Source organism: Mastigoproctus giganteus, chromosome 11 (genome assembly GCF_048544385.1).
Source record: "Mastigoproctus giganteus isolate SK-2022 chromosome 11, ASM4854438v1, whole genome shotgun sequence".
NCBI classification, from domain to species: Eukaryota; Metazoa; Arthropoda; class Arachnida; order Uropygi; family Thelyphonidae; genus Mastigoproctus; species Mastigoproctus giganteus.
This window is the reverse complement of record NC_143585.1, coordinates 113,576,171-113,603,428: the sequence shown is the minus strand read 5'-3', so window position 1 is coordinate 113,603,428 and position 27,258 is coordinate 113,576,171. Positions and strand designations below refer to the sequence as shown.

Sequence of the window (27,258 nt, the reverse complement as noted above, 5' to 3'; positions counted from 1 at the left end):
AATCTTGGAAAGAACTCGAAGGAAGAGTTTTTTATAACCTTCTCTTAAAATTCCTTCAATTTTGACAGTCACCCGCTTCAAAAAAAAAAAAAAAAAAAAAAAAAAAAAAAACGAGGAGCAATTCTAGATCATTATGGAACCACCGTGCTTGACTATGGACAATTAAATAATGTGGCATCATTTTTTTTCTTCAGTTGATTGTCTTCACAAACTCTATGCTTGGATTCAAAAATTTTAAATTTAGATTCACCCATCTACAGTACACATTTTTCACTCTTCAATTGTCTAATGTTGATGGCTCTTAGTCCCAGCTAACTGTTTCTTTTGATTTTCCAGTTTTAACAAGGGTTTTCAAACCACTACATGACCATGAAGTTCTGCCTGTTTAAGAAGTTTTACAGTGGAAACACAGGTGTTTCTCTGTTCCTAATGAACTCAGCTCTGATTTCAGGTACAGTTAAGTCACTGATTGCATTTAAAAATCAGTGTTATGGTCTTATCTTGTGCTTCCGTTATTGCATGCAGTTGTCCAGATTGTGGTTTGTCCTTTAAATTGCCAGTCTCCTTCAATTGTTGAATGGTAGTCTGTACTCCTTTAAAAGAAATGCCTAGTTTTGCCTACTTCTCATGGAAAAACTTTCATTGTACAGTTGTAACAGCACATCTTTTTTCAAAACTTGGTGCCTTATTTCTGTAAAAAGTAAAATCAGTAACTAGCCACACAACATGCCACAGTTCAACAATAAATTGAAATGTCACAATCATTTCCCTACACACACACATACACACACACAAACTGAAATAAGACAAAAACCGAAGCCTGATTATAATAAATGGCGGTTTCCCCAACCCTTTTCTAAGTATTCATATACACTAAATTGGGAATTCATAAAAATGATAACATTATCCGTGATAATTAGTACTGTATTTCAATTAAATAATAACTTGCATTGAAACAGTGCCCTGCTCTTAAGTTCATTGTGGCAACTGATAATTGTATGTCAGAAAAGAAAAAGAAAATCCATTAAGGAAATTGAAAAATCCCATTACAATAAAGAAAAAGTAAAGTAAAATTTTCTCCCTTTATTTATTTATTTTTTTGGCAGAAAATCCAATTTCTTGCATCATTTGTGCATTGTAACACTAAATAGACAAACTGCCAGAAATTCTATATTCTGTTGTATCAATATATTAGATTTTACTTTTCCCAAGAAACTATTAAATCATTTACCAAACTGAGCAAATGACTCAATACTGTATTGATGGGCATAAAATCAAATGATTCATAATTGATTATGGGAGGGGGGGAGAAGAAAAAATAGGGAATGATAGTGAAAAAAAATCAAACTGATGTTATAAAAACTAAAGCTTAAGTTCAGCACTATCTTGTGTCACATGGCCAGTCTCTCTCTCTCTCTCTCTCTCTCTCTCTCTCTCTCTCTCATTTCTGATTATACCTTTCTATTTAATTATCAAATCAAATCTATTAATTAATTATGCATCAATTATTCTGATCATGACCTCTCAGTTATGCCCAACACAAGTTCATGGACAGGAACAGGCCATTTCCTGCATGCATGGAGATTAATCTTATGTTAGTTGATCCTGCCCTAATATTTAAGGATGTGTACTGTTTCAGCAGTTTCACTTGACAAAGGACATAGTTAACATTTAATATTCTCCTTTTGTAATTTTTATATTTTTAATTCTTTTATAAGCATAGTGAATTCTCTTATTTATAATAAATTATTCTGTTTTTCATTAGGTTGGTGTGTATTGCTGCAGACATTATGAGTGTTTATTTTCTCAAATCCCAAAGCTTACTTGAAGCATTCCATTATTTATTAGTTATGAAACAGTTGTAACTAATAATAACAGTTGTAATCCATTGTGTATGTCAGCATTCACAAATATTATTGATAAGTAAAAATGGATGGGAGCAGTAAGGGATTCACTTAATCATTTTTAATATATTTCAGCTAACGAATGAATTTATCTGAAAGCAAAAACTGCTTAATAACTTACCTTGTTTAAAAAGTCTCTGATTCTGTCTGCATCTTGTGCATGATAAATGTGCCAGAGTGCACCAGGTTTGACTCCTTTTTCTTTTGCACGCCTTTTTGTGATTGCATCACAATTACTTTCCTCTACTATTCTTAAAATATCTGTAAAAATTTAAAGCACTATTCACTTGTCAAACATATACTGGATATAGAAGGAACTAAAGAAAAGTTTATCTAAGCTACTTATTATAATCAGCATGAATATTAGTATTAGCTGTATAGTGCAAGGGACCTCCCCGAAATGTTACCACATTGTCACGGTGAGGAGGCTTGAGTTTCCCGATAAACCAGAGAGCTATGCTGGCGGTAGCTAGCCTACCGGTAAGGCCACTCTAGCCAGACAGGTCAAAGAGTAGGGTTCAGACGAAGAGTAACTAACATACTGGTTCTCCCGGTTGGGGGTTGTGCAGGAGGCTGGTTCTCTACCCATGTAAAAAAAAAAAAATAAAAACTCATAAAGCTCAAAGAGGAAAACCGGACGGACAAAGGGATACGACTCAGGCTGGAAAGAGGAAATGAAAAGAAATAACGGACATTTTAAATCTTGTAACATGGAACATAAGAGGAGGATTAGGATATAAAGAAGTCTAACTACTAAAACATTTAAAACAGAAGAAAGTAAATATAGCAGTAATAACAGAAACAAAGAAAAAATTAAAATGTACGAAAGATTATGATTCTTATACAATGATATACAGTGGAGTGGATCAAAAGGAAACAGCTAGTGGAGGGGTAGCAATATTAATAGATCGGAAATGGAAAACCAAAATACAGAGCTACACGTTTATAAATAATAGATTTTTTTAAAATAACTAAATGCACAAGGCATAATACATTAAGAGTTTAATATCGGTGTGTAGATACACCATAGACAACTCTTAAGAAACTACAAAGTAGTTGTTGTAGGCATCATTTGCTCTTTCTCATATTGTGCTCTGCCTTCATGACGAGTTGCCACGATATTGCACTACCTCGAATAAGTAATGCTTCACTAATAGAGAAGACTATTGTTACTTATTCTCAGTGAGTACCACCACCCAGACATGTTTCAAGGCTATTGGCCTATCATCAGTGGGTGGGCAGGTACCCGGTATTGCAGACATGACGACCCAGTTGTGAAGAGATGCCTGTTGTTTCTTAAGAGTTGTCTATGGTGTATCTACACACTGATATTAAATAGATATTAAACTCTTAATGTATTATGCCTTGTGCATTTAGTTATTTTAAATATTAACATATACACCTTTCGGCATCTCTCATATTGTGTGATTATCTTCACAACTGGGTCGTCATGTCTGCAATACCAGGGTACCTGCCCACCCACTGATGATAGGCCAATAGCCTTTAAACATGTCTGGGTGGTGGTACTCACTGAGAATAAGTAACAATAGTCTTCTCTATTAGTGAAGCGTTACTTATTCAAGGTAGTGCAATATCATGGCAACTCGTCGTGAAGGTAGAGCACAATATGAGAAAGAGCAAATGATGCCTACAACAACTACTTTGTAGTTTCTTAAGAGTTGTCTATGGTGTATCTACACACCGATATTAAATAAATAATAGAATAATAACAGTAAGATTTAAATTAGACAGAGGTTATTTATGTATAATTGGAATTTATGGTTCAGAAGATGGAAAAGAGGAAGAAACAGATAAATTTTATTTAGAGTTACAAAAAGAACTAGATAAGAATGTAAAAAAGGACCATGTAGTTATTTTGGGAGATTATAATGCTCAGGTAGGGAATAAGCCAATAAAAAATATTATGGGATGTTATGGAGAAAATAAAGTAAATGGAAATGGATATAAATAAAGAGATTTTGCAACATTTAATAATTTAAAGATAACAAATACAGGCTGGCCTCGATTAACGCAATTAATTCGTCCCACGAGCGCATTGAGCAAAATGGAAATGCGTTAATCGAATATAATAATCAATAGGAAAAATTATAATTGGTCCTTGACCTTCTGGAATGTCCATAAAGAATTTTAAAAATACCTTTTAAATAACTTTTTAACTGTATACAATGTAAAAGATAATGAAAATAATTATGGGATTAAATGTTTATTGCATAAAACAGCGGTTCCCAAACTGTGCATCGCAGAATATTTTAAATTTTCGAGGGAAACACAGCGATACTCGACACCTCGCAAACTACTAGATCGAGGTAGTTCACAGTTTCAACATTTCTTATTAAGTTGTTTGGACCTAACTACTAAACGGAACTGTTAGGTATTTCTTTTGATCTGGGTGCGCCTTGAACAAATTACTGAAACACTAAGGGCATCGTGAACCAAGAAAGTTTGGAAACCTCTGACATAAAATACACAATGAAGAAACGACTGTTGTGGAAATATTTGAACAGTGTTGACTTTCTATTTTCATCAATCAATTTCTGATTTATAATGCTCAGGTAGGGAATAAGCCAATAAAAAATATTATGGGATGTTATGGAGAAAATAAAGTAAATGGAAATGGATATAAATAAAGAGATTTTGCAACATTTAATAATTTAAAGATAACAAATACAGGCTGGCCTCGATTAACGCAATTAATTCATCCCGCGAGCGCCAGAGAAGAACAATCTTCTCTGGACCCCCGGCGAAATAAATATCGCAGAGAACCTCAAACCTTTTGTTTGAGGTTCTATGCGATAAGAAATATTTCATCTAATTCTTTTACCATTATCTCCTTCGCAGTAACATTTTCATCTGGCTCACTTAAAAATTTGAATTTTTATGCAAGTGTGCATTGACTTTATTAGCAGGAGACAGACAAGTAAAACATCTTCTTCCGATGGTTGATGGAACACACCGAGGCGGGCAGCAGGTAAACGTTTGTTTATTGACTGTACGTGTACGACTCGCGGTAAGTGCAATGCGCAATTCAAATCTTTTTCAACTATTGCATAAAAAAAAAAGATCGCGTTAACTGGAAATTTGCATCGTGTAAAGTGGTATAATTTTTCAAATAGCTTTAACTGAAAATCGCGTTAATCGAACATGTGTTATGCGAGGCCTGGCTGTACATTTTTTAGAAAACGTGATATACATAAATATACATGATTGGCAAGAGGTACACAATCAATAATAGCCTATGTAATAGTAAATCAAAAATTAGCAAAACAATGACAAGACAGTAGGGTGTTTAGAGGATATTATATTAATTCAGATCATTTTTTTAGTGGCTTCAAAAAAATAGAGTTATGGGCTAAATGGAAGAAGAGAAAAGCTATTAAACAGGGGAAGGAGGAGTTGGGTTATAAAGTATATCTACTTCAAGAAGAAAGTATACAAAATTTAAATGAAAAACGGATTAAAGATGAAATAAGTAAAACATCGGAGAGAGAACAAATAGAATAAGAATGGAATAATATACGAAATATAATTCAAAAGATAGAAAAAGAGACACTAGGACAATTCAAGAAAAACTATAAGAAGAGGGGGTAAAGATATGGAATGAAGAAATAGCTAAAGCAGTACAAGATAAATATCTTAAATATACATAAAACAGGACAAGGGAGAATGAAGAAATATATAAACAAGAATGTAATAAAACTAAAGATATAATAAGTAAGGCTAAAGCAGAGTCATGGGATAGATTTATAAGCACAATAGAACATGATGTTCATGGAAGACAAAATTTGGCATATAAAACGATGAAGCGTTTGAATAGCACAGAGAAAGACACTTCAAGAATAAATATAATAAAGGAAGAATAATGGAAAAAACATTATGAAGAATTGTGGAAAGACCCAACATATCAAATAGAAGAGATACAGTTAGACCCAGTTAGTGGCACAGATACAATAACAAAGAAAGAATTGGAAAAGGCATTGAAAGCTACAAAAAATAGGAAAGCAGTAGGAATGGATGGTATAAATGCAGAACCGATCAAGTATGGAGGAAATTTTTTAAAAGACAGGATACTAAATTTATTTAATAAATGTTGGGAACAATATAAAATACCAGAAGAATGGAAGATAGCAAAAATTATTTCAATATTTAAAAAAGGAAATAGAAATGATACAAAGAATTATAGAGGGATTAGCATACTAAATACAGTATATAAAATGTATAGCAAAATAATAAATAATAGAATTAAAATTATCTCTGAAGAAATATTAATAGAAGAACAGGCAGGAATCAGAAATAGAAGATCATGTACAATAATATTTTTATATTAAAACAAATAATAGAAAAACGAAAAGAGTTTAATTTAGAAATGCATTTAGCATTTATAGATTATGAAAAGTATTTGATCGAGTAAACAGACGAAAACTATGGGACATATTGAGTAATAAAGGATATCCAAAGCATCTTACAAAAATAATAGAGTTTATATCAAGGAACAAAAATAGTAATAGATACATGTAATAAATTAACAGAAGTATAATAAATCAAGGAGTTAGACAGGGACATAGCTACCATGTATATCAGAGCTTTGATATATAAATGGAAAGAACAAATTAACACAGGTATATATCTAAATACAAAGAATAGGATTAATACACTGTTATTTGCAGATGATCAAGTAATTATTCAAGATAGTGAAGATAATTGACAAAGAGTAGTATTTAAATTAAACCAAAATTAAAGAACATAAAGTTAAAATATCAACAAAAACTAGAACAATGGCTTTTAAGGGGAAAAATACGGTGAGAACAAAAATAGTTATAGACAATAAAATATTAGAACAAGTAAAACATTTTAAATATCTAGGATGTGATATAACATATGATGTCGAAGAAGATATGAACCAGAAATTGGCGAAATTTCAAAATATATGTGGAACAATAAAATATTAATAAAATTACAAAGATAAAAATTACAAAGTAATGGCAATACCGACACTTCTTTATGGTTCTGAAACATGGATACCGAAACAGAGACATTAATAGAATAGAAGCTGCAGAAATGAAATTTTTAAGATATGTTAAAGGATGTACGAAATTAGATAAAAAAACAAACGTAAATATTAAATATCAGAAAGGAATTAAAGATTTACTCAATTAATGAAAAAAATTATAGAATATAGACAAAGATGGAAAGAACATTTAGAAAGAATGGAAGATAATAGATTCCCTAAATTAGCTTACACATACAGAGCAAAAGGGAAAAGAGACAGGGGAAGACCAAAGAAAAGATGGGCAGACCTCTTTGAGATCAGAACAGGCAGATCATCTAACCCATGAAGGAAGATAAGATAAGTGCGAGGGAGTACCACTAGCTGTTTCCCGCCTTCCACAGGCACCAATCCAGGTGACCTTTATACAAGCACTGATTTACTGATCACACTAGGGGTACACATTGGCTGTCTTTGTACATCTTTGAGAAACTAAGGTGTTTTTTTTTTTTTTAAAAAAAGGGGCGTTCTCCATACTCTCACAACTGCCTCATACAGTGGGAATATGACCTCCCTAACTCCAAAGCCCAATGTTTGATAAATAACCGACAAAACAAAATGGGCCCTTTTTTATGCCACTACACTTCATGTCTGCTTGTATCATAAATCCCCAAATCCCATTCTTCTACTTTTAATGAAACCCCCTCTAAAGTGCAGGGGCTCACATCTGGTGAGTATGGGCTTGGCACACACAGGGTCCTGAGCTGGATATCATTGTTCTTCTCTTTCTTGGTGATTCCCTTCTACTTCTCTCTCTCTCTCTCTCTCTCTCTCTCTCTCTCTCTCTCTGTGTGTGGTTCAGAAATTTTTTTTTGGCTGGTGCAGCATAAGCCTCAGGCTTCCTTGCACCATATGGCTAATAATAATAATAAGTGTATAAGCTATTTTGGGACTGTTATTCCAGATAGTGACTGGAGGGAGTACGAGTAGTGTGTATGCAGGGAGCATTGTCGAGGCCACGTTATGTCAAGGATCTGGGTATATTCTTACCATGTGTACGTCATATCCAAAAATTTCATTACTTCATACAGCATGTCCCACCCACTTTTTCTTACTATTGAATACACCATGAATTGTCAAAATAATAGAGCAAGCTTATCTGCGAAAAGATCTAAACCTCCCAAGCACTTCCTAATTCATTTCACAAATATACGTGGTCTCAATTCTGATCTCAACGATGTCCATTTCCACTTGCAGTCTGCCAAACCCCATGTACTTTTTCTGACAGAATCTCAGTTATCGGTTGATTCAACTACTGCTCATCTCAGATGCCCAAATTATTTGTTGTATGATTCCTTTCGCCTCAAAGGTGGTACTTGTGCATATGTCCATTCTGATATTCACTGTCAGAGACTTGGAAAGTTGGAATCTCCTCTCTTTGATCTTCTCTGGCTTAAAATCTCTCTACCTCATTGTGTCAAATTCATCCGTTGTCTCTACCGTTCTCCCAACTCCACTAATCACTTGGAGCTCTTTGACTTTCTCCAGTCCAACTTTCCTAACAGTGAGGTATTTTCCTTGGTGATTTTAACGTTCACAACTCCAGCTGGCTTCCGTTTTCTAGTCACACCGACCCAGCAGGTCGAGATGCTGAGGCTTTTGCAATTACTAATGACCTAGCACAGATTGTTCATTTACCTACAAGAATTCTGGACAATCCTAATCATACAGCCAATACGCTTGATCTTTTTCTCACAAACAACCCTTCTAAGTACACAGCTGAAGTGAGAGGTCCTTTAGGCACTTCAGATCACAACTTGGTGATTGTCTCTTCTCCAATGGAACCTTTATCTCATGGCTATTCCCAACCACGTGTTGTTTGGCATTACAAGAATGCAAAATGGGATGACCTGCGAGACTTCTTTTCTTCTTTACCTTGTTCGAATTACTGTTTCAAAACTTCTGATGTCAACATTTGTTCAGATCGTGTCAGTGAAATTATTCTTGCAGGAATGGAATCCTTTATCCCACACTCCACTTTAAAATCTTTTCCTTTATCTAAACCTTGGTTTTCCAATAAATGTGCTAAGGCTGTTCAAGAGAAGAATGTTGCATATTGTAATTGGCTTGTTTCTAATTCTTCAGTTTCATTTTCTGCCTACACCAAAGCTCGCAACAATTGTAAAGCAGTTATTAATCAGTCCAAACTAGAGTTTGAACAGGCTAAGAGTAGAAAACTTGCTTCTTGCCCTAATGGTAGTCGAGCATTCTGGTCTCTTGCCAAAGCTATTGGCCGCAACTTTTGCCCATCTCTGCTCCCACCTCTGTCCAAACCAGATGGTTTCTGTTGTCACTTCAGCCAAGGATAAAGCTGACCTGCTAGCATCCCATTTTTCTTCCAGCTCATGTATTAATGATCTTGGTAAAACACCTCCCACCATTCCCAACACACTCCATTCAATGCCTCCTGTGGTCTTCCGTCAAAAGGATATCAGAAGCATTTTGATGAATCTCGATGCTAAGAAAGCTCCAGGTCCTGATGGTATTTCTCCACTTGTTCTCAAAACCTGTGCTCCTGAACTTACTCCTATTCTTTGCCGCCTTTTTTCACTTTCTTATTGCAAAGGTGTTTTTCCTTCTGCTTGGAAATTTGCTCATATCCAGCCAGTTCCTAAAAAGGGTGACAAATCCCTCCCATCCAATTATCGTCACATTGCAATTACTTCTACTCTTTCTAAAGTAATGGAGAAATCAATTAACCACCAACTCTTAAACTACCTAGAAACCTTCCGTCTGATCAACGATCGCCAGTATCGATTCCGTCAGTGCCGATCCACTGGTGATATTCTGGCTTATGTTACCCATTTATGGACCAATTCAATGGAAAGGTTCGGTGAAACACAGGTAGTTGCTCTTGATATCTCAAAGGCTTTTGATCGTGTTTGGTATAAAGGTCTTCTAAACAAGCTTCCATCTTATGGTTTGCCAACTGTTTTTAGTAATTGGTTATCCAGTTTTCTCTCTGATCGCTCACTGAGGGTGATGGTAGATGGCTCTCTGTCTTCTAACTTCTCCACTAATGCCGGTGTCCCCCAAGGTTCAGTTCTTTCCCCCACTATTTTCCTCTTGTATATTAATGACCTTCTTCCATTAACTGGAAATCCAATCCATAGTTTTGCCGATGATAGCACGTCGCATTCCACTTTCCATTTTGAGAAACCTTGTCCTGCTCAATCAGCTTCTTCAACTTCTCGAAAATCTGCTACCAATTCCTTAACCGTATCCCCGTCCGTTGGGGTACGTACCAGCCCCAACTGGGTTCAGCAAGTTAATTCTATAATTTTTACTCTAATTACAGAGCTGAAACTCGCTATAGCGAGTTTCAGCTCTTGTTTTCTTGAATTTTCCCACTTAAATTTTCAAAACCTTCTATTGAATTTCACACAAATGACAAAAATGTGACATCAAGTATGCAATTTTTTAGGCCTTTTCAATTAATTTTTTTACCCCTGCCCTAACCAGCCTAGAGCTTATGAAACCCGCCACTTGATTCGTTTCTTGGTGTAAAGCGCGCGAATTTCTTTTTACGGAGAGGAGCAGTTCTGATAAACAACTCTGTGTGAATACGAGCGAAGCATGGGAAGTATATAAACAGCTACATCGAGACGGTAAGGGAGAAGTGTAAATAAACAAAAGACGAACAGCAGCTACTGTTTTTGACATAAGAATCAATAAAGCCATACAGTACCAATAACAGTTTATGGAAGGTGAACAGATCGTATATCCTATCTTCAACGTGTATTGCTCCTATGAACAGAAGATCAAGGAAATTCATCTGTTGGAAACGGGAAAAACTGATAACAATGCAATGCGCATTTGATAAAAAAAAAAAAGTTTGCTCTATTGTAATGTTTTTAGTAGACAATATCAGAACAGCAGTTTCCTGGGTTTGATCTTCTAACCAAATTTCGAGAAAATATTTCTATTTATAGCTGCGTTATAAACTTCGAAACTGGTGCTTCAAAAGAAAGGAAAAAAATCATCCGCTATGAATTTCTTTCTTTCTTGAAATGTGTATTGTTCACATAACTGCAATATTTGTAACAATACAAAGCTAACAGATTACAACTAACGGCTGCTCAAAAAGTATCGTTAGAAGATATTTGCTTGGTTACGCTTTGATGTCATCGCAAAGGGAGAAATTCTGTTTTAGCTCAGAAGCCGAATAAATTCACTATTCACGGTCATAATGCTGTTCTGAATTGCAATAAGCAGATAAACTCCGCTGACAAATAGACTTACTCCCCATCACTTTTATTGTTTTACTGTGGTTTTTGGCAGATGAGTCGGTGACTGCTAAATGCAGTGCGGTTTCTTGTATTCTCTCTCTCTCTCTATTTCGGGATCTCTGACCATGTGGTCATCACGTAATATAAACAGAAAATTTGTTTGTCAGAATGCTGCCCATCAATTATCAACTCTTTTACCGACCTTCTAATGTATGTTGTGTTCAAATAATCCACTTTGCGAAATTCGAAAGTGCTACATCAATTAGGAGCAAAAATGGTTTCCCCCAACATAATGAATTACTTTATAGGTATAATAATGATTTTACTGACTGGAAGAAAGTGTCCACAATAAAACAATTGTACAAGGGGAAAACATGCGGTCACTCAAAGGATAAGCAATACAGCATGTTTGAAATTTATAATGCAGTTCACTAGCTAATATTTCCAGAGGAATTATTCTGGATTTTTTATCAAATGAGCACCAGACCAAAATCGGACTAATTAGTAATTCCGCATCCTAGGATGAACTGACTAATTAGAACTCCAGCATCTGTGATGAAACGTCATGCACACCGATATTGTTTGCTACAGCAATAATATAAAGAAACGAGGCAAAATATTGTAACAGAGCTATAATGCAAAATAATGTTAGAAAGTAAAAATGCAAAATATTGTTCTCTAAAACAATTGCAGTTTCGGCATCCTATGATGAAGCTGACTTTGAGCTGCAATGCTGTTTTTTTTTTTTTATTATTATTATTTATTTTCTTTATTTATTTTTTGCTTTTGTATGGGCGCTCCTAGAACAAAAGTTCATCTCGGCCTCGTTGCTCTGTTCAGTTTTTACGCATTGTCAGGGTAAGGCCAGTGTGTGTCGTGAAAAAAAAAAAAAAAATCATCCCACTTAGTAATATCCCATGTTGGATGAAGACAGATGAAAAGGAAGGCAAAGAGAGAGAGAAAAAAATTTTTCATCCCGCACGGGAGAAAGTGACAGGAAATAAAAACTGTGAGCTTATGTGTGTGTTCTGTATTGTGATGTTGTATTTGGGCATTCTGGCTACCTGGAAGCAGCGATCACCTGGACGACTGCCTCCAGGTACTCGTCCCTAGCAGGAGGGCAAGATTTCCCCTACTAACTGCATGCCCTCCTCCCTGGGGAACAACTAGTAGTAGTGGCACGTGATGCAAGAAAGCAAGTGTATGAGCTTATGCAGCATCAGCCAAAAAAAAAAGTTTCCCAGGGAGGAAAGAAAAACTTGTATAAGATGAAGAGAGGGAAGGAGAAAAGAGGAGAAGCACTATCCAGGATGGATTGCTAGAACAACACAAGGAAAAAAAAAAAATAATAATAATATAATAAAATAAAATAAATAAATAATAATAATAAATAAAATAAATGAAAGTTAGCGCTCTGGACGTTTGACAATCTCTTGGCCTTCTCCCCACCAAAAGGGTATTTTTTATCTCTCTCTCTCTCTCTCTCTCTCTCTCTCTCTCTCTCTCTCTCTCTCTCTCTCTCTCTCTCTCTCTCTCTCTCTCTCTCCCCCTCCTCCCTCCCTCCCTGGGGTCAGACTAGAAAGGGTGGACTCCCTCCCCTAAGGAGTTTTTTTCCCTCAAGTAAAAGAAGGGAATTGGAAATTTTATGAAAATGAACCCTGTTTTTCTTCATTCGGTGAACGGCTACTCTGTCAGCGCAAGAGAAGTGAAATTACATTTGCAGCTCAGAATGGAATTCAAACATTGAAACACATGACATTTTATGGTGAATGTTTCGGGCATTGTGTGATAATGAAAATTCAATTTTTCTCTGGAAATTTTTTGATGATATCAAATGCATATCAAGGAAATATTGAAGTATTCAATAACAATTACTAACAATTTCCCAATCCCTCACTACGAGTAATGGATTGTTCTCACAATCTGTTACTAGCTGCACATTTTTTTTTTTTTTTTTCGTTTGTATACCAGGCGAGATGCATGTGAAGTTCCTTCGATATCAGTTTTCGAAGTTTATAACGCAGCTATGAATAGAAATATTTTCTTGAAATTTCGTAAGAAGATCAAATATACATCCATGAAACTGCTGTTCCGATTTAGTCCTCTAGAAACAATTACAATAAAGCAAACTTTTTTTTTTATGAAATGCACATTGTACTGATCAGTTTTACGACAGTTTTTTTCTTTCCGTTTCCAGTATAGCTTCCAGTAGATGAATTCCCTTGATTTTTTTTTAGTAGATAATACATATTGAAGAAAGGAAATGCAATATTTTAGTTTTTCAAAACCAATTCGTTGCAATTCTTTCGTACAACAATTACGAAAAGCAATAAAGCTACTGTTGTGAGTGAGCCATGCAAATTGGTGTTCGCAAGTAATGATGCTCAATTGTTTGTTTTCCGTGAAAGTTGTTTACAGTTTCATTTTCTCCTTGGATCACCTTGGTAACGCTAATAACGTAAGCTTGACCAGTCAATTATCTCTCTGCATGCGTTGATTCGTTTTAGCCAGAGGCGCCGAGCTGACGCGCGAATTTTTGAACTAATGCTGTAACACGTTTTATTTTCAAAGCTTGGATCTTGTTTTGCCGACATCAAAATTTAATAAATTGAGATGTGATCGTACATTTTTGCTGTTTTAGAGTGAATTAATAGTTTTTGCTGAGCGCTAAAGGTAGAAATCAAAGAATATACTTCTGTTTATGTATATTGAGAGTTTCAATTTGGAAAATTGAGTAGAAATTATGAAAATTATTAGTTTTCTTCGGGGGGGGAGCAACTTTCGAGTTAGGGTTAAAAATTAGACAAAAACAGGGCAGACTTTGACCGGGTTAAATGTCGATCTTCAGGTAATTCTCCAGTGGGGCAAAGACAACTTAATTGATTTCAACCCTTCTAAAACTCAGTCTTGTCTTATATCTCGCAAAAAGGATTCTTCTGCTCCTATGCTTATCTTTAGTGACACTCCGATTTCTAGGCAAAATGATATATCTCTTTTGGGGATTACCCTGACTTCTAATCTCTCTTGGCACAAGCACATTACAAACATTGCTTCCTCTGCATCTAAAAAACTTCGTTTTCTCTTTCGCTCTCAGTGCTACTTTTCTTCCAAACAGCTGCTCACTCTGTATAAATCGCAAATCCGCCCTGCCATGGAATATTGTTCCCACATTTGGGGTGGTGCCTCTCTCAAGCTTCTTGATTCCATTCAGAAGAGGGCAGTTATGTTAATTAATGATACATCTCTAACAGAGTCTCTCCACTCGCTTTCTCATAGACTTACTGTTTCTGCTGCATGCCTCTTCTACAGATACTTCCATGGGCACTGTTCTTCTGAATTGGCTTCTATAATTCCTGCTCTCTCTTTCAAAACAGTCCGAACACGTGCCTCCACCAGCCAACATCCATTTACTGTCCAACTTCAAACCCATAGAACCAACTTTTCGTCTTCCTCATTTATTCATTGAACTGCCGTTTTCTGGAACAACCTTCCTTCATATGTATTTCCTGAAAATTACAATCTACAGAAGTTCAAGTCCAATGTCAAAAAATATCTTGTTTCGTCTTCTCAACCTCCAACCCAAGCACGGTACTAAGTACTATAGGTTATAATACCTCTCGTGTTTGGGGTTCACATAAAAAAAAAAAAAACTGCTTTACAATTGTTGCGAGTTTTGGTATAGGCAAAAAATTAAACTGAAGAATTAGAAACAAGCCAATTACGATATGCAACGTTCTTCTCTTGAACAGCCTTAGCACATTTATTGGAAAACCAAGGTTTAGATAGAGGACGAGATTTTAAAGTTGAGTGTGGGATAAAGGATTCCATTCCTGCAAGAATAATTTCACTGACACGATCTGGGCATGTGTTGACATCACAAGTTTTGACACAGTAATCTGACCAAGGAAAATAAGAAAAGAAATCTCACAGGTCATCCCATTTTGCATTCTTGTAATGCCAACCAACACGAGGTTGGGAATAGCCTTGAGATAAAGGCTCTGTTGGAGAAGAGACAATCACCAAGTTGGGATCTGAAGTGCCTAAAGGACCTCTCACTTTGTGTACTTAGAAGGGTTGTTAGTGAGAAACAGATCAAGCATGTCGGCTGTATGATTAGGATTGTCCGGTATTCTTGTAGGTAAATGAACAATCTGTGTAAGGTCATTAGTAATTGCAAAAGCCTCAGCATCTTGACCAGCTGGGTCGGTGTGACCAGAAAACGGAAGCCAGCTGGAGTTGTGAACATTAAAATCACCAAAGAAAATTACCTCACTGTTAGGAAAGTTGGACTGGAGAAAGTCAAGTTGCAAAGAGAGGAAGTCAAAGAGCTCCAAGTGATTAGTGGAGTTGGGAGAACGGTAGAGACAACAGATGAATTTTACACAATGAGGTAGAGAGATTTTAAGCCAGAGAAGATCAAAGAGAGGAGATTCCAAATTGCCAAGTCTCTGACAGGGAATATCAGAATGGACATATGCACAAGTACCACTTTTGAGGCGAGAGAAATCATACAACGAATAATTTGGGCATCTGAGATGAGCAGTAGTTGAATCAACCGATAACTGAGATTCTGTCAGAAAAAAAAGTATATGAGGCTTGGCAGACTGCAAGCAGAAATGGACATCGGTTTTTTTTTGTTTTTGGTTGTTATTGGCGCATCGGCTTCTGTGGCCATAGTGCACCTCCCTTTGATCCAAGCCCGAGGTGGGATTCGAACCCGCGACCTTTGGGTTGCCAGGCAGGCGCTTTACCCAGTCGGCCGGACATCGGTGAGATTAGAATTAATATTTGTGAAATGAATTAGAAAGTGTTTGGGAGGTTTAGATCTTTTCGCAGATAAGATTGCTATATTAGTTTGACAATTCATGGTGTATTCAATAGTAAGAAAAAGTGGGTGGGACGTGCTGTATGAAGTAATGAAATTTTTGGATATGGCGTACATGTGGTAAGAATATACCCAGATCCTTGACATAACGTGGCCTCGACAATGCTCCCCGCATACACACTACTTGGACTCCCTCCAGTCACTATCTGGCAGAGTAGAGGTAGCAAGATTATACACTAGCTGATCTGGAAGCTTCCTAGAGAGTTACCAATAGGTTCGGTCCGGTGTACTAACTAGCGGCCGGGCTGTGAACACCGTTTTAGAGCTGTACCCTCAAAATGTAAGGAATATTGGATCTCGCCACGATGTTCATCATAACCACAAAAGTCATCAATCATACTGCATGATGGAAGAGATGGGAAGGGTTGACCGGAACTTGGCTCTAGAGACTAAACATGAGTTCCACCACTTCACGCCTCCAATAAGCAAAGTGGTGGTATTGCACCGGTTGATGAGAGTCATCTACCACCTAGTACTGCCTAGTAAAATAGAGGGGTGGCATTCCTCCGTGTGGTGTGGGCACAACACCTCGACCCCTGCTTACGTTGGTTCACACCTGGGTGGTCACCCACCATGTACTTGCGCATGGAGGTTATACCCAGGATTACTAGCAGTCCCACCATCATGAAGGCGCAAGCAGAGGATTTGGCTGTCACAGACCATCTGGACTTCGCCAAAATTGGGTCCACTTGACTGAGTGTCACCCGAATATCAGTTCGATCAGCGTTTTTTGACTCCCAGGTAGGAAGTGCAGCTTGTCTGGCATATCTGAGAGGTCTGTGACAACCAATAAATAAATAAATGCATACACAAATAATTTCAGTATTAGCAACATAATGCAAGGTAGCAAAGCTTATGCAATAGCAACAACACACACACACACACACACACACACACACACACACACACACACACACACACACACACACACACACACACACACACACACACACACACACACACACTCCATTTCCCCATTTCTTCCAATAATATGTCCAACCAAATCCTCCTCAAATTTATTCAAACTATCCACCTCCACAATATTAGGTATAAATTTATTCCAACAAATGATTACTCTTTGACTGAATGACTATCCTTTCCCAATTTAAATTTACACTCCTACGTTTCATCTCAGAAAGGATAAAGATGCCATCAACATTCAGTTTACTTAAACTTTTTAAAGTCTTATACACTTAATGAGGTCACCACACCGATGCCCAGTTTCTAGTGCCTGACATTTACAGAATGGCAATCTTTCTTAGTAAAAATACAATTTTATGCTCCCATCCAATCTAATTCTCGATCTTTGCACCCTTTCTAACAGACCTATGTCCTTCCTAAAGTGAGTTTTCCAAACCTGTACGCAGTACTCCAGGTTGGGCCTAACTGTTGCCTTGTACAGTGGGATAATAATCTTTGTCCCTACTAGCAAAGTTTCAATATATCTTTGACAGAATTCTCACAGGCTGTTTCAGCTGTTTGTTTGCACTGCTCAGAGAACTTCACATCAGTCCATATAAACATTACTCACTATATATGATACGAGAGTGATTGAATCAGAAATCAAACTATACACATTGCTCTCCTACCACTTACCCCCAGAACGTTTTCATACTCCACTACCTTTAGTTTAGTACCACCTAGATGGTATGATATTTTGAGATTGCTGTTACCCAAATGCAGTAGACTGTTTATCCCTTTATCTCAATTGCCATTTTCAAGCCAATCTGTGAATTTTTTTTTTTTAGATCCTCTTGAAGTATACATGCCCTGATTACTATCATTAATCACTATGCTCACATCTGTATCAACAGTAAAATTAGACTTGAAATAACTATATCAGTATCATTAATAAACAATAATAATAATAAATATTAAAAACAATAAAATTACAATACTGATCCCTGTAGAGCTTTGCTTATTACATTAGACCAAAGAGAGCAGCAGCCATCCCTTTTTCCATAGTAGTTACCTTTCCACTAATGCCATATTGTTCCAATTGATACATTAACTTAGTCAAATGTGGGAATACTATATTGTTGCAGTTTTTTGATGATGTTTCAGGCTTTAGCTAGATATGAATATCAGGAGGAACTGACAGAAACTGAAGTAAAGCTGCCAGAACTGTTTTGTGTGGTTTTATAAAAAGTTAAATTTCTCCTTTTCTTAAAACATTAAATATTAGAAAAATATAATTTTTCTAGGGTTTTGTTTATTAAACAAACATAACACCAGCATAATAATGAATGTACATTCAGGTTACGGGCTAAAGGCATTAGCTAACACACACACACACACACACACACACACACACCTTATTGTGATCACTTCTGGATACTGTTTAATTGATAATAACAACTAATTAAAAAAAGAATGCAGTGTTCAGCATTGTTTATTGATGCATGCATAAAAAGGTGGAAGTGGACATAAAGAAACCATGAAAATCAAGCAGATACTGCTCAATTTGACTACTTTTTTTTTTTTTTTTTTTTTGGTAGTTGTTGGCGCATCGGCTTCTGTGGCCATAATGCACCTCACAAGGTTTTTGCAGTACTTTGATCCAGGCCCAAGGCGGGATTCGAACCCGCGACCTTTGGGTTGCCAGGCAGGCACTTTACCCACCCGGCTAGCCCGGTCGGCAATTTGACTACTACTTCTTCAAAAAAGTCATCAGTAAAAATGAAACTGTCATAATGGAAATGTTTCTGGAAATCCATACATGCCATTTAAAACAAATAAAGATGATATAAAATCAAAAACTAGAACATGTCTAATGCTTTATGTAAAATAGAATGGATATACAATACTTTCAATAAAATAGGGTAGATTTATATTACTTTAATTCACAGCATAACAACACCAACATCAATATGAACTGTACAAGGAAAAAGCAATAAATAGGCATGCAACTTTTGCTAGAGTTTAAGAAGAGGTTGAGATTTAACATTGTTACATGATCACTACACATGCGTAAACCATAAGGCAAAAAGGTGATAACGTAAACTGAAGTGTTCATTACAATAAACATTGTTTTTTCTATGTATGCTCAGTTTATTGGACTTCATAAAAGGTGATCACATTATCCATGTATACAGTAACTGGCATGCACTATGCATATTTACAAACAGTTGCAAGAACCTGTTTCCCCTGATCATTAAATTTTTTAAAAAGAATATCCAAAATGATTATTTTTGCATTCCTACTCAAATGCAAGTAAAATTAAATTAGCCATTTGTTAGCAACGCACAGTGCATTTCTTTGTGGATGATTTATATTCGTTAAACCTGATAACACAGGTTTTTGCATGCAGAAGTACTGTAGCTAAATATTTCAGGTTGCTAGTAAATTATACTGTTCAAGCTCTCAAATAATTCTAGAAATGTTATATACAGAATTAAGAACAGTGGATGACTATACTAATTTAGAACAAAGAAGTTTAAAGAATGCCAGTTATAGAAGAACACTGATTTTTTTTTTTTTTTTTTTGATTTGGTAGTTGTTGGCGCATCGGCTTCTGTGGCCATATTACACCTCCCAAGGTTTTTGCAGTACTTTGATCCAAGCCCGAGGCGGGAATCGAACCCGCGACCTTTGGGTTGCCAAGCAGGTACTTTACCCACTCGGCTAGCCCGGTCGGCTAACAACAACATTGATTAAAAAGAAATAAAAACAGCAATTATAAACCAAACAACATATGATGCCATTTACAAAATGAAGGCAGATAATGTCTTGCTCACATGCACACAGGCAATGCAGTGCCAAATTACTGCTTCAATACTAGAGGGAAGTCTTAATATTTTACATGGGAGGCTCAGCCTCTCCAGGTTCCTTCTCTCCCAACTATAGCCCTGTTTCAACTTTCCTTCCAAATTGCAGATGTTGTTATTTGGTTTTTAGGAGCATTAGCAACTAAGGCCATATTGCTTCGGGGATATGCGGTGGTCATTCCCTGACCTTCCCGCATCCTCTGTATTTGGTGGTCACCGGCTCGAACCGAGGTATAATCAAGAAGCGTGTGTGCTAAGCACTGCTGCTCCTGCCCATCTGGCTATTGAGGTGCCTTGCAAAGATGTACAGGAAAAGCTGCAGAAATCAGGATAAACACTGTACTAATAATGAGAAACAGCTAGTATAAAACTTCCTTCTAAATAGAAATGTAGTAAGGTATGCTGCAAATCATTCTAATGATTTGAATGCAAAAACTATGGCTTCATTTCAAAGTGGTTATAATTACAACTGCAGAATGATCTCTATATGTATGACAAAACTATCACATAAGTCATGCTATTTTGTGCAACATTTCATTGCAACATTTTGTGCTATTTTGTGTGCATGCTCCTGACCAGGAGCATGCACACACACACACACACTCTCAAAATTAGATAATGCCAAAAAAAAGTTAAGAAAACCACTGAATTAACTATCCTTTAACACAGAATTAACTATCCTTTTACCTAGAAACAGATATTCCAGTGCTTCATAACTAGTATGGCAAGTATGACTGCTGTTGGACCATGCATGGAATAGGCCTGATGAGCTAACCACTTGATACATCATGGAAGTGTGGTGTATTAACATCATGCATAAAGCATGTTTAATTTGCACAATAAACACTAAATAAGTAAGGTCATTTGGCCTTCCTGCAGATGATAAACAGTTTGTTCAATAGAGAAAAAAAATTGTGTTGCTTATGGAGCTTATAGTTCAGGGTGCATGTTAAACATGTGCTCCTTGCACATCATTAATATGTCACACTTTTATGATACCGTATTGAATAATTTTGTTTGTATTCTCTCTTCAACATGTAATTTTCTATTATTACGGCATGGAATTTATTTTGTGTATCAAATTGGGAATCGTGCTATTCATATACACGTTACAATATATTTATTTTTTTATTATTTAATGGACACTTGTTCTTTGTATCAACAACGGAAATTCTGCACATAGTATTTGTTGTTGTTTAGTTGTTGGCACATCGGCTTCTGTGGCCATAATGCACCTCCCAAAGTTTTTGCATTATACTGTGATCCAAGCCAGAGGCGGAACCCGCAACCTTTGGGTTGCCAGGCAGGCACTTCACCCACCTGGCTAGCCTGGTCAGTGCACATAGTATTAATGCACAAAATTTCAATATGATCTGTCTTGTAAGGCTCCTTCAATATGAAGAATTTTTTTTCTTTTTTCTTCACATTGTGGATGATTTAGCCAGTTCTGAAAAAGAGTTGGATCCCTCCCCCTCAGACTTTTTCATTATGCAAACGAACTGAATATGTGCAACCCAAAGGCACACTGTCCTGATGGGTCAAGGACTCAAGTTTCCTCGGCACACAAAAGATTCCAATGAATCACACCTAACTGCACTTTCAACCATGGTAGGTCTATTTCCACAGTTCACCAAAACCGTGCAGTGGGAGTTGGAACGTGATAGTCAAGTAGCATCTACAAAACTTTCACTATGGTAGTGAACTGACAAAACAACTACAGCAATGCAATACAATATTCCCCACACTGGATGAAACATTGTGTGGATTGACAAATTTTGTCTTGCAAGTTTCTGCTGAAAATAGAATGCAGTGTAGAACCAATTTGCTTTTCCTTTTTCGTGGCAGAGAAAATGCTTCAGCATTTTAGTGGCACAAAAAACCATGTGCTCCTTTTATTTTTCCACATTATAACAAACACTTTTTTGAGCAACGGTGACATTTACTGTGCTGGATATATTTGCAAATTATTCTGAGAATGTAATGGTAGGTTTCCATTTTTCATGGTTTCCAAAGTCACCAGATAAACATAGCAAAATTTATGTTCTGTAATGTGATATCTGGTTGCCAAACTTTTTACCATTTGACTAGAATACAGTCAATGACTATGTAATATTCATCCTGTTATATACAGGATGATTCAGGAGGAATATTAAATATTTTTGGGGGTTATAATATTGATTATTCTGAGTAAAAAAAGTTCATATAAACATGTGTCCAATTCTCAATGGATATGGAGATACAACTGTTTGAAACTGCCAATCAGCTCCCTGAATCAGATGTGACCAAGAAGTTATAACCTGATGCTGTTTGGTGTTAGAAGTGTTGTTAAGAATGCCGCACATCTTCGCACATGCTGTTTATGGTTTCCTAACTGCAGAATACTGGATTCAAGAGTGTTTACACCAAACTGCATGAAACTGGTACAGTTCCCAGTGCTCATATTTCTTCTGAACCTGCAAATGAACAAAATGAGGATGAAATAGAATACATTCTTCAATCGGTAGGTCGTAGTCCTACTGTTAAGAATTTCTACGCATATAGGTGCTTCACAGACAAGAGTATGGCAAACATTAAGTGAACAACATCTTCAACAAGGAGACGATGCCCAGCGATTGGAATTGTCAATGCGTAAATGCTAATTACTGATTAATTCCATTAATACTGTTCAGCAATGAAGCTACTTTCACCATTGATGGTCTAAACCAGTGTTTCTCAACCTTTTTTGTTCGCATACCCCCCCCCCCCAAAGAACCACATTCTTATTTTTGTACCCCCATATACATGTATGTCTACTATATTTTACTACAAGCAAACCTCTACACTTGGATTCTAAGTGCTTACAGTGAGTTAACTTTTTTTGTACTTATATAGTAAAACAGATAGACCCTTTTATGCACATGTTTTGTGATGCTCGACAAATTGTCGAAATATAGACATATTCTTGTTATAATATCGCTTCTACAAAAACAGTGTTTAAAAGAAATACAAACATTTATTCTCATTATAAATAACAAATATTAAAAACTCAGTTAGATTGTTGAGCTTGTTTTGTTGAAGCCAGCAATTCAAATTCGTGGCAGAGTAGAAGTTAGGGCAAGAATGATCGCTGACTCTGAATTCAAACTGTTTCTGTCCTTAACTTTTATCAACGTTAAGCCTTGTTCACACAAATAAGTTGAGGTAAATACCTCAACTTTGAAAGAGCTTCATCGCTAATTTCTTTGAAATGTTTTCGAGTTTTGGACCAAAAATTGCATATTGTCAGGCTTTCAAAAATTGTTTTCAATAAATTATCCACTGCAATTTCTAATAAACTCTCTTTGAAACTGACTGGTATGTCAGCAGTTATGGCACTGGCTGTCAAAAGGATTTAATATCCAATCGTTTATTTTTTCTTCGTTCTAAAATCAGAAAATATTGTGTGAAGGCTTCACTAAGATGCATCAAGTGACATTTAATTATTTTAGTCACACTGACACTTATGGGAACTCCACTCTAAACAGTGAATTTGTTAAGAATTGGAAAAGCTGTGATATTTCCATCCTTGATTCATTTTGCCCACAACAATAATTTATTATAGAAATCTTTTATTTTACTATGCATCTTGAAAATATTATCTTGCTGAAAATATCCGCAAGGTAACTGAGCTGTTGTTGTGGGGGTTTTCTGGCGCATAAGCGGCTTCGGCTATAGTGCGCCTGTAACTGAGTTGTGAAGGCTAGCCAATGCTTTCGAAGTTGGATACATAGTCAGATTTTATTTTTTCTGGGAAGCACTTCACTTCCTCCCTCAGTTCAAACAGACGAGTTAAAACACGTCCTTGGGAGAGCCACCTCACCTCGGTATGCAACAATAAGTGAGTGTATGCTGAACCCATCTCTTTGCACATTGCATTAAAAAGCCATGAATTTAGTGCTCGAGACTTGATCAAATTGACTACCTTAATAGCAACACTCATTATTTCATGCAACTCTGGAGTCATATTTTTTGCAGCCAAACCTTGTCTATGAATAATACAATGCTGCCAGCCGATGTCAGGATTGATTTCATGTATACTTGCAATAAGGCCGCTTTTTTTGTCCAGTCATTGAGGCCGCTCCATCTATGGATATACTGATACACCATTCCCACTGGAGTCCTAATTCAAGTCTCACAAAATTGTCCAAAGTTTGAAAAATATCTTTTCCCTTTGTATGTTCTGGCATCCGTTTACAACGTATGTTTCGTCCTTAACATCACCAATTTCAACATAAAAATAGCGAAAAAACACAATAAGCTGTTTGAAATGAATTGACAAGTCTACAGCTATCTGTAGACTTGTCAATTTGCCTTGAAAATCTTTTATCCAGTGTGATCTTTTCAACAGTTGGCAGAATTACATCTTGTGCCATTTCACAAATTTGGCGACCTATAGTAGTATCAGAAGTTGGTATGCTTTTTATTATGTTTGAACATTTTTTGTCTAGCATTTTATCAGCGATAATTAAAGCACCAGGAATGATGAGTGTTTCAACCGCTGTGTAAGCTTTTTATTTTTAGCAACTAATAAAGCTAATTCGTAAGATGTTTCTAAAGCATCTTTAGAATTCAAAGTTTGAGTAAAACTTTGAATAACCTTTTGATTTTTTTTATTATAGAGTTAGCTTTGCACTTAAATGAAACCATTATTAACATAACTTTTTTCATGATAACAATATTTGGGTTTAGTCTCAGCTTTCAAGGATTTTGCGGTATTATGTTTAGTTTTAGTAGATTTTCCAATGACGTTCTCAACACCACTCGGTCCCGATGAAGGAGTAAAAGTGTAACTTCATTAGATCTTTGCAATTCATTATTTTCACTACATACTCTCACCTTCATGTTTTCGCTTTAAAATAAACTTATCCATAATGGGGTATTAAAATAATCACACGGAAGAATTAATAGGAAAAATCACCACACAACTGCAATGCGTGCCCACGAGCTTACAGAGAAGAACTAAAACAAAATGAATGGTGAATGGCCGGTAATCCAACAACCATCAGACACAGAGTGATTTCGTAAATACTCGGAAGTGCTGATAAAATCCAATTATACGCACATTCCATTTTTGGATTAATTAAATTTGATTAAAAAATTTGACTAAGAACAAAATTGAATTATGTGTATTAATACCTGCCAAATTATGGGGCAGTAATTTTTTTTAACCACAAAGAATTTAATTATAAAGCATCAATATATACTTAAAAATATTATCTCCATAAAGTCTTAAAAAATAATTTTTTATAAATTTTTTGAAAATATATATCATCTCAATCAGAATGTTAATTTTTAATCAAATTTAATTAATCCAAAAACGGAATGTGCATATAATCAGATTTTGCCGTATACGCACATTCCGTTGACACTTCAACACAGCACTTCGGATGAATCATCACTTAAATTGCAATAGTGTATATACAACAATACAAAACACGCTTAAGTAAAAAATCTGATAAATCATCAATTCTGATGAATCATTCACTTAGCTTAATAATGGCAATAGTGTAATTACTACAGAATATGGTTAAGTAAAAAATAAGTTTCAATTGTTCCAAAATATTTTTGTTTCTTGTTAATCTCTCATGTACCCCCAGTTGATTAACACTTGTCTAATCAACACCCATAATTCTCGTAGGTGGTCAAACAAAAATCCACATGCCATTGTAAAAGCAAATTTTAAACATCGCTTCTCTGTAAATGTGTGGTGCGGTATCATCAACAATCAGTAGATTGGGCTTGTTGTGTTACAAAATTGTCTTACAGGGTCAAATTACCTAGAATTTCTGCAAAACAAACTTCCACTACTATTGGCTACCTTGGCTACCAAGATTGGTACACAGCACGACGGAGCTCCTGCACATTATACCCATCTGGTGATATTTAAACTGAACTCTCCCTGAATGATGGATCAGCTACGGTAGTCCTGTTCAATGGCCAAGGTCTCCAGACCTTACTCCGCTAGATTCTTGTTTGTGGGTATGGATAAAAAGCACAGTATACAACGAAAAGGCAAATACAAGAGATGAATTGCTTGCTCGCATTTTGGACCTCAAATTAATGCCAAGACAATCTCAGAAGAATAACAAGTCTTATTACCACAAGAGTTGCAAAGTGCATTTTTCGGTGGGGTTTTCGAACATTTATTATAAACTAAAAAATTTGTCAATTATTTGTGTTTTGTATCATTCAAAAAGTCAATAAATACAACAATAAGTTATTTATCGTTCTTTAATACCTCTCATAATGGCTTCATGAGCACCAGTTTCAAACAGATCTCCATATCCATTGAGAATTGGACATGTTTATATGAACTTTTTTACTAACAATAATTGATACTATAACCTCTGAAAATATTTACTATTCCTCCTGAATCATCCTGTATATGCAAATATAATAAAGTCATCTAATCGTCACATGGAAGCACAGTACTGACTATTTTGGCAATATGCAAAGGGTTTGGATCTTCTATGGCTTTCCAAAGTATGCAGTAACCAGATTTGAACCTTTACAGAATTTGTTTTTGAAGATATCTTGTTGCCATACCACCACAACAATCCTGTTATGGATTTTATGGATTATGTTGGTTTTTATGTATAATAGAAGTCAAGAAGTCACTCATTCTCTGCAATATAGCAAGGAATCAACCACGATATATCTATGGAACTGAGGTATCAAACTCAGAAGAACTTGTAGGATACTTCAACAACTCACAACTCTTGCATCAATGATTCTGATGGACCATGCCAGAGTGATTATTACTAAAATAAATAAATGCATTTCCTTGTATACAAGATGTGTACAATTTGCAGATTTTTTTTGAAATATTATAAAATTTAATGTATATTACACATGTATCACTGTTTTTTTATATGGTGTGTGTGTAACACTGGATCCACAATCATATTTAATACACCTGACTTAAAAGGTGAACTAAGTAACCAATTTTAATATTCATATACAGAAGCTTACCCTGCCAATATGGCACAAAATAGTCTCACTTTCCATTGCAACAAAAAAAAAAAAAAAAGTTTTGCAAATTTTACAAATATTTTCTCAGTAAAGGAGGAACTTCTTCAAGGGAGATAAAGATGAGTATGGTTCTGAAAACTACAACTTGCAAGAATCACAATGCAGAAACATTAAAGCTTATACTTCAATTTTTGATATTAACTCTATTAACATTTAATTAGCATAGAATATGTATGAATTTATTTTAAAATTCTCCTTAAATACTGCAAAAATGAAGGTAAGGCTTACCTTGAATACAGTCATCATCCTTAGCAACATCTTTAGGAATACCTACATATACCATAATATTAAGTGAATCACTAACATCTAAATGGAGGTTAGTAGTACCTTTTGCAAAAGAAGAAGAACCTATTAATAA

The 27,258-nt window shown here is 35.8% G+C and overlaps 1 protein-coding gene across 9 annotated transcripts in view; it reads right to left on the bottom strand.

Moving 5' to 3' along the window:
* LOC150078358 (uncharacterized) overlaps positions 1–27,258 on the bottom strand; it is an 821,930-nt gene that overhangs the window by 28,449 nt on the left and 766,223 nt on the right. For all 9 annotated transcript variants that reach the window (XM_090384968.1, XM_090384969.1, XM_090384970.1 and 6 more), the window contains 2 exons: positions 27,129–27,248; positions 2,026–2,165 (listed from right to left, as the gene is read on the bottom strand). In XM_090384968.1, coding sequence (XP_090241094.1) covers positions 2,026–2,165; positions 27,129–27,248 — 260 coding nt within the window. The remainder of the gene's footprint in view (positions 1–2,025; positions 2,166–27,128; positions 27,249–27,258) is intronic.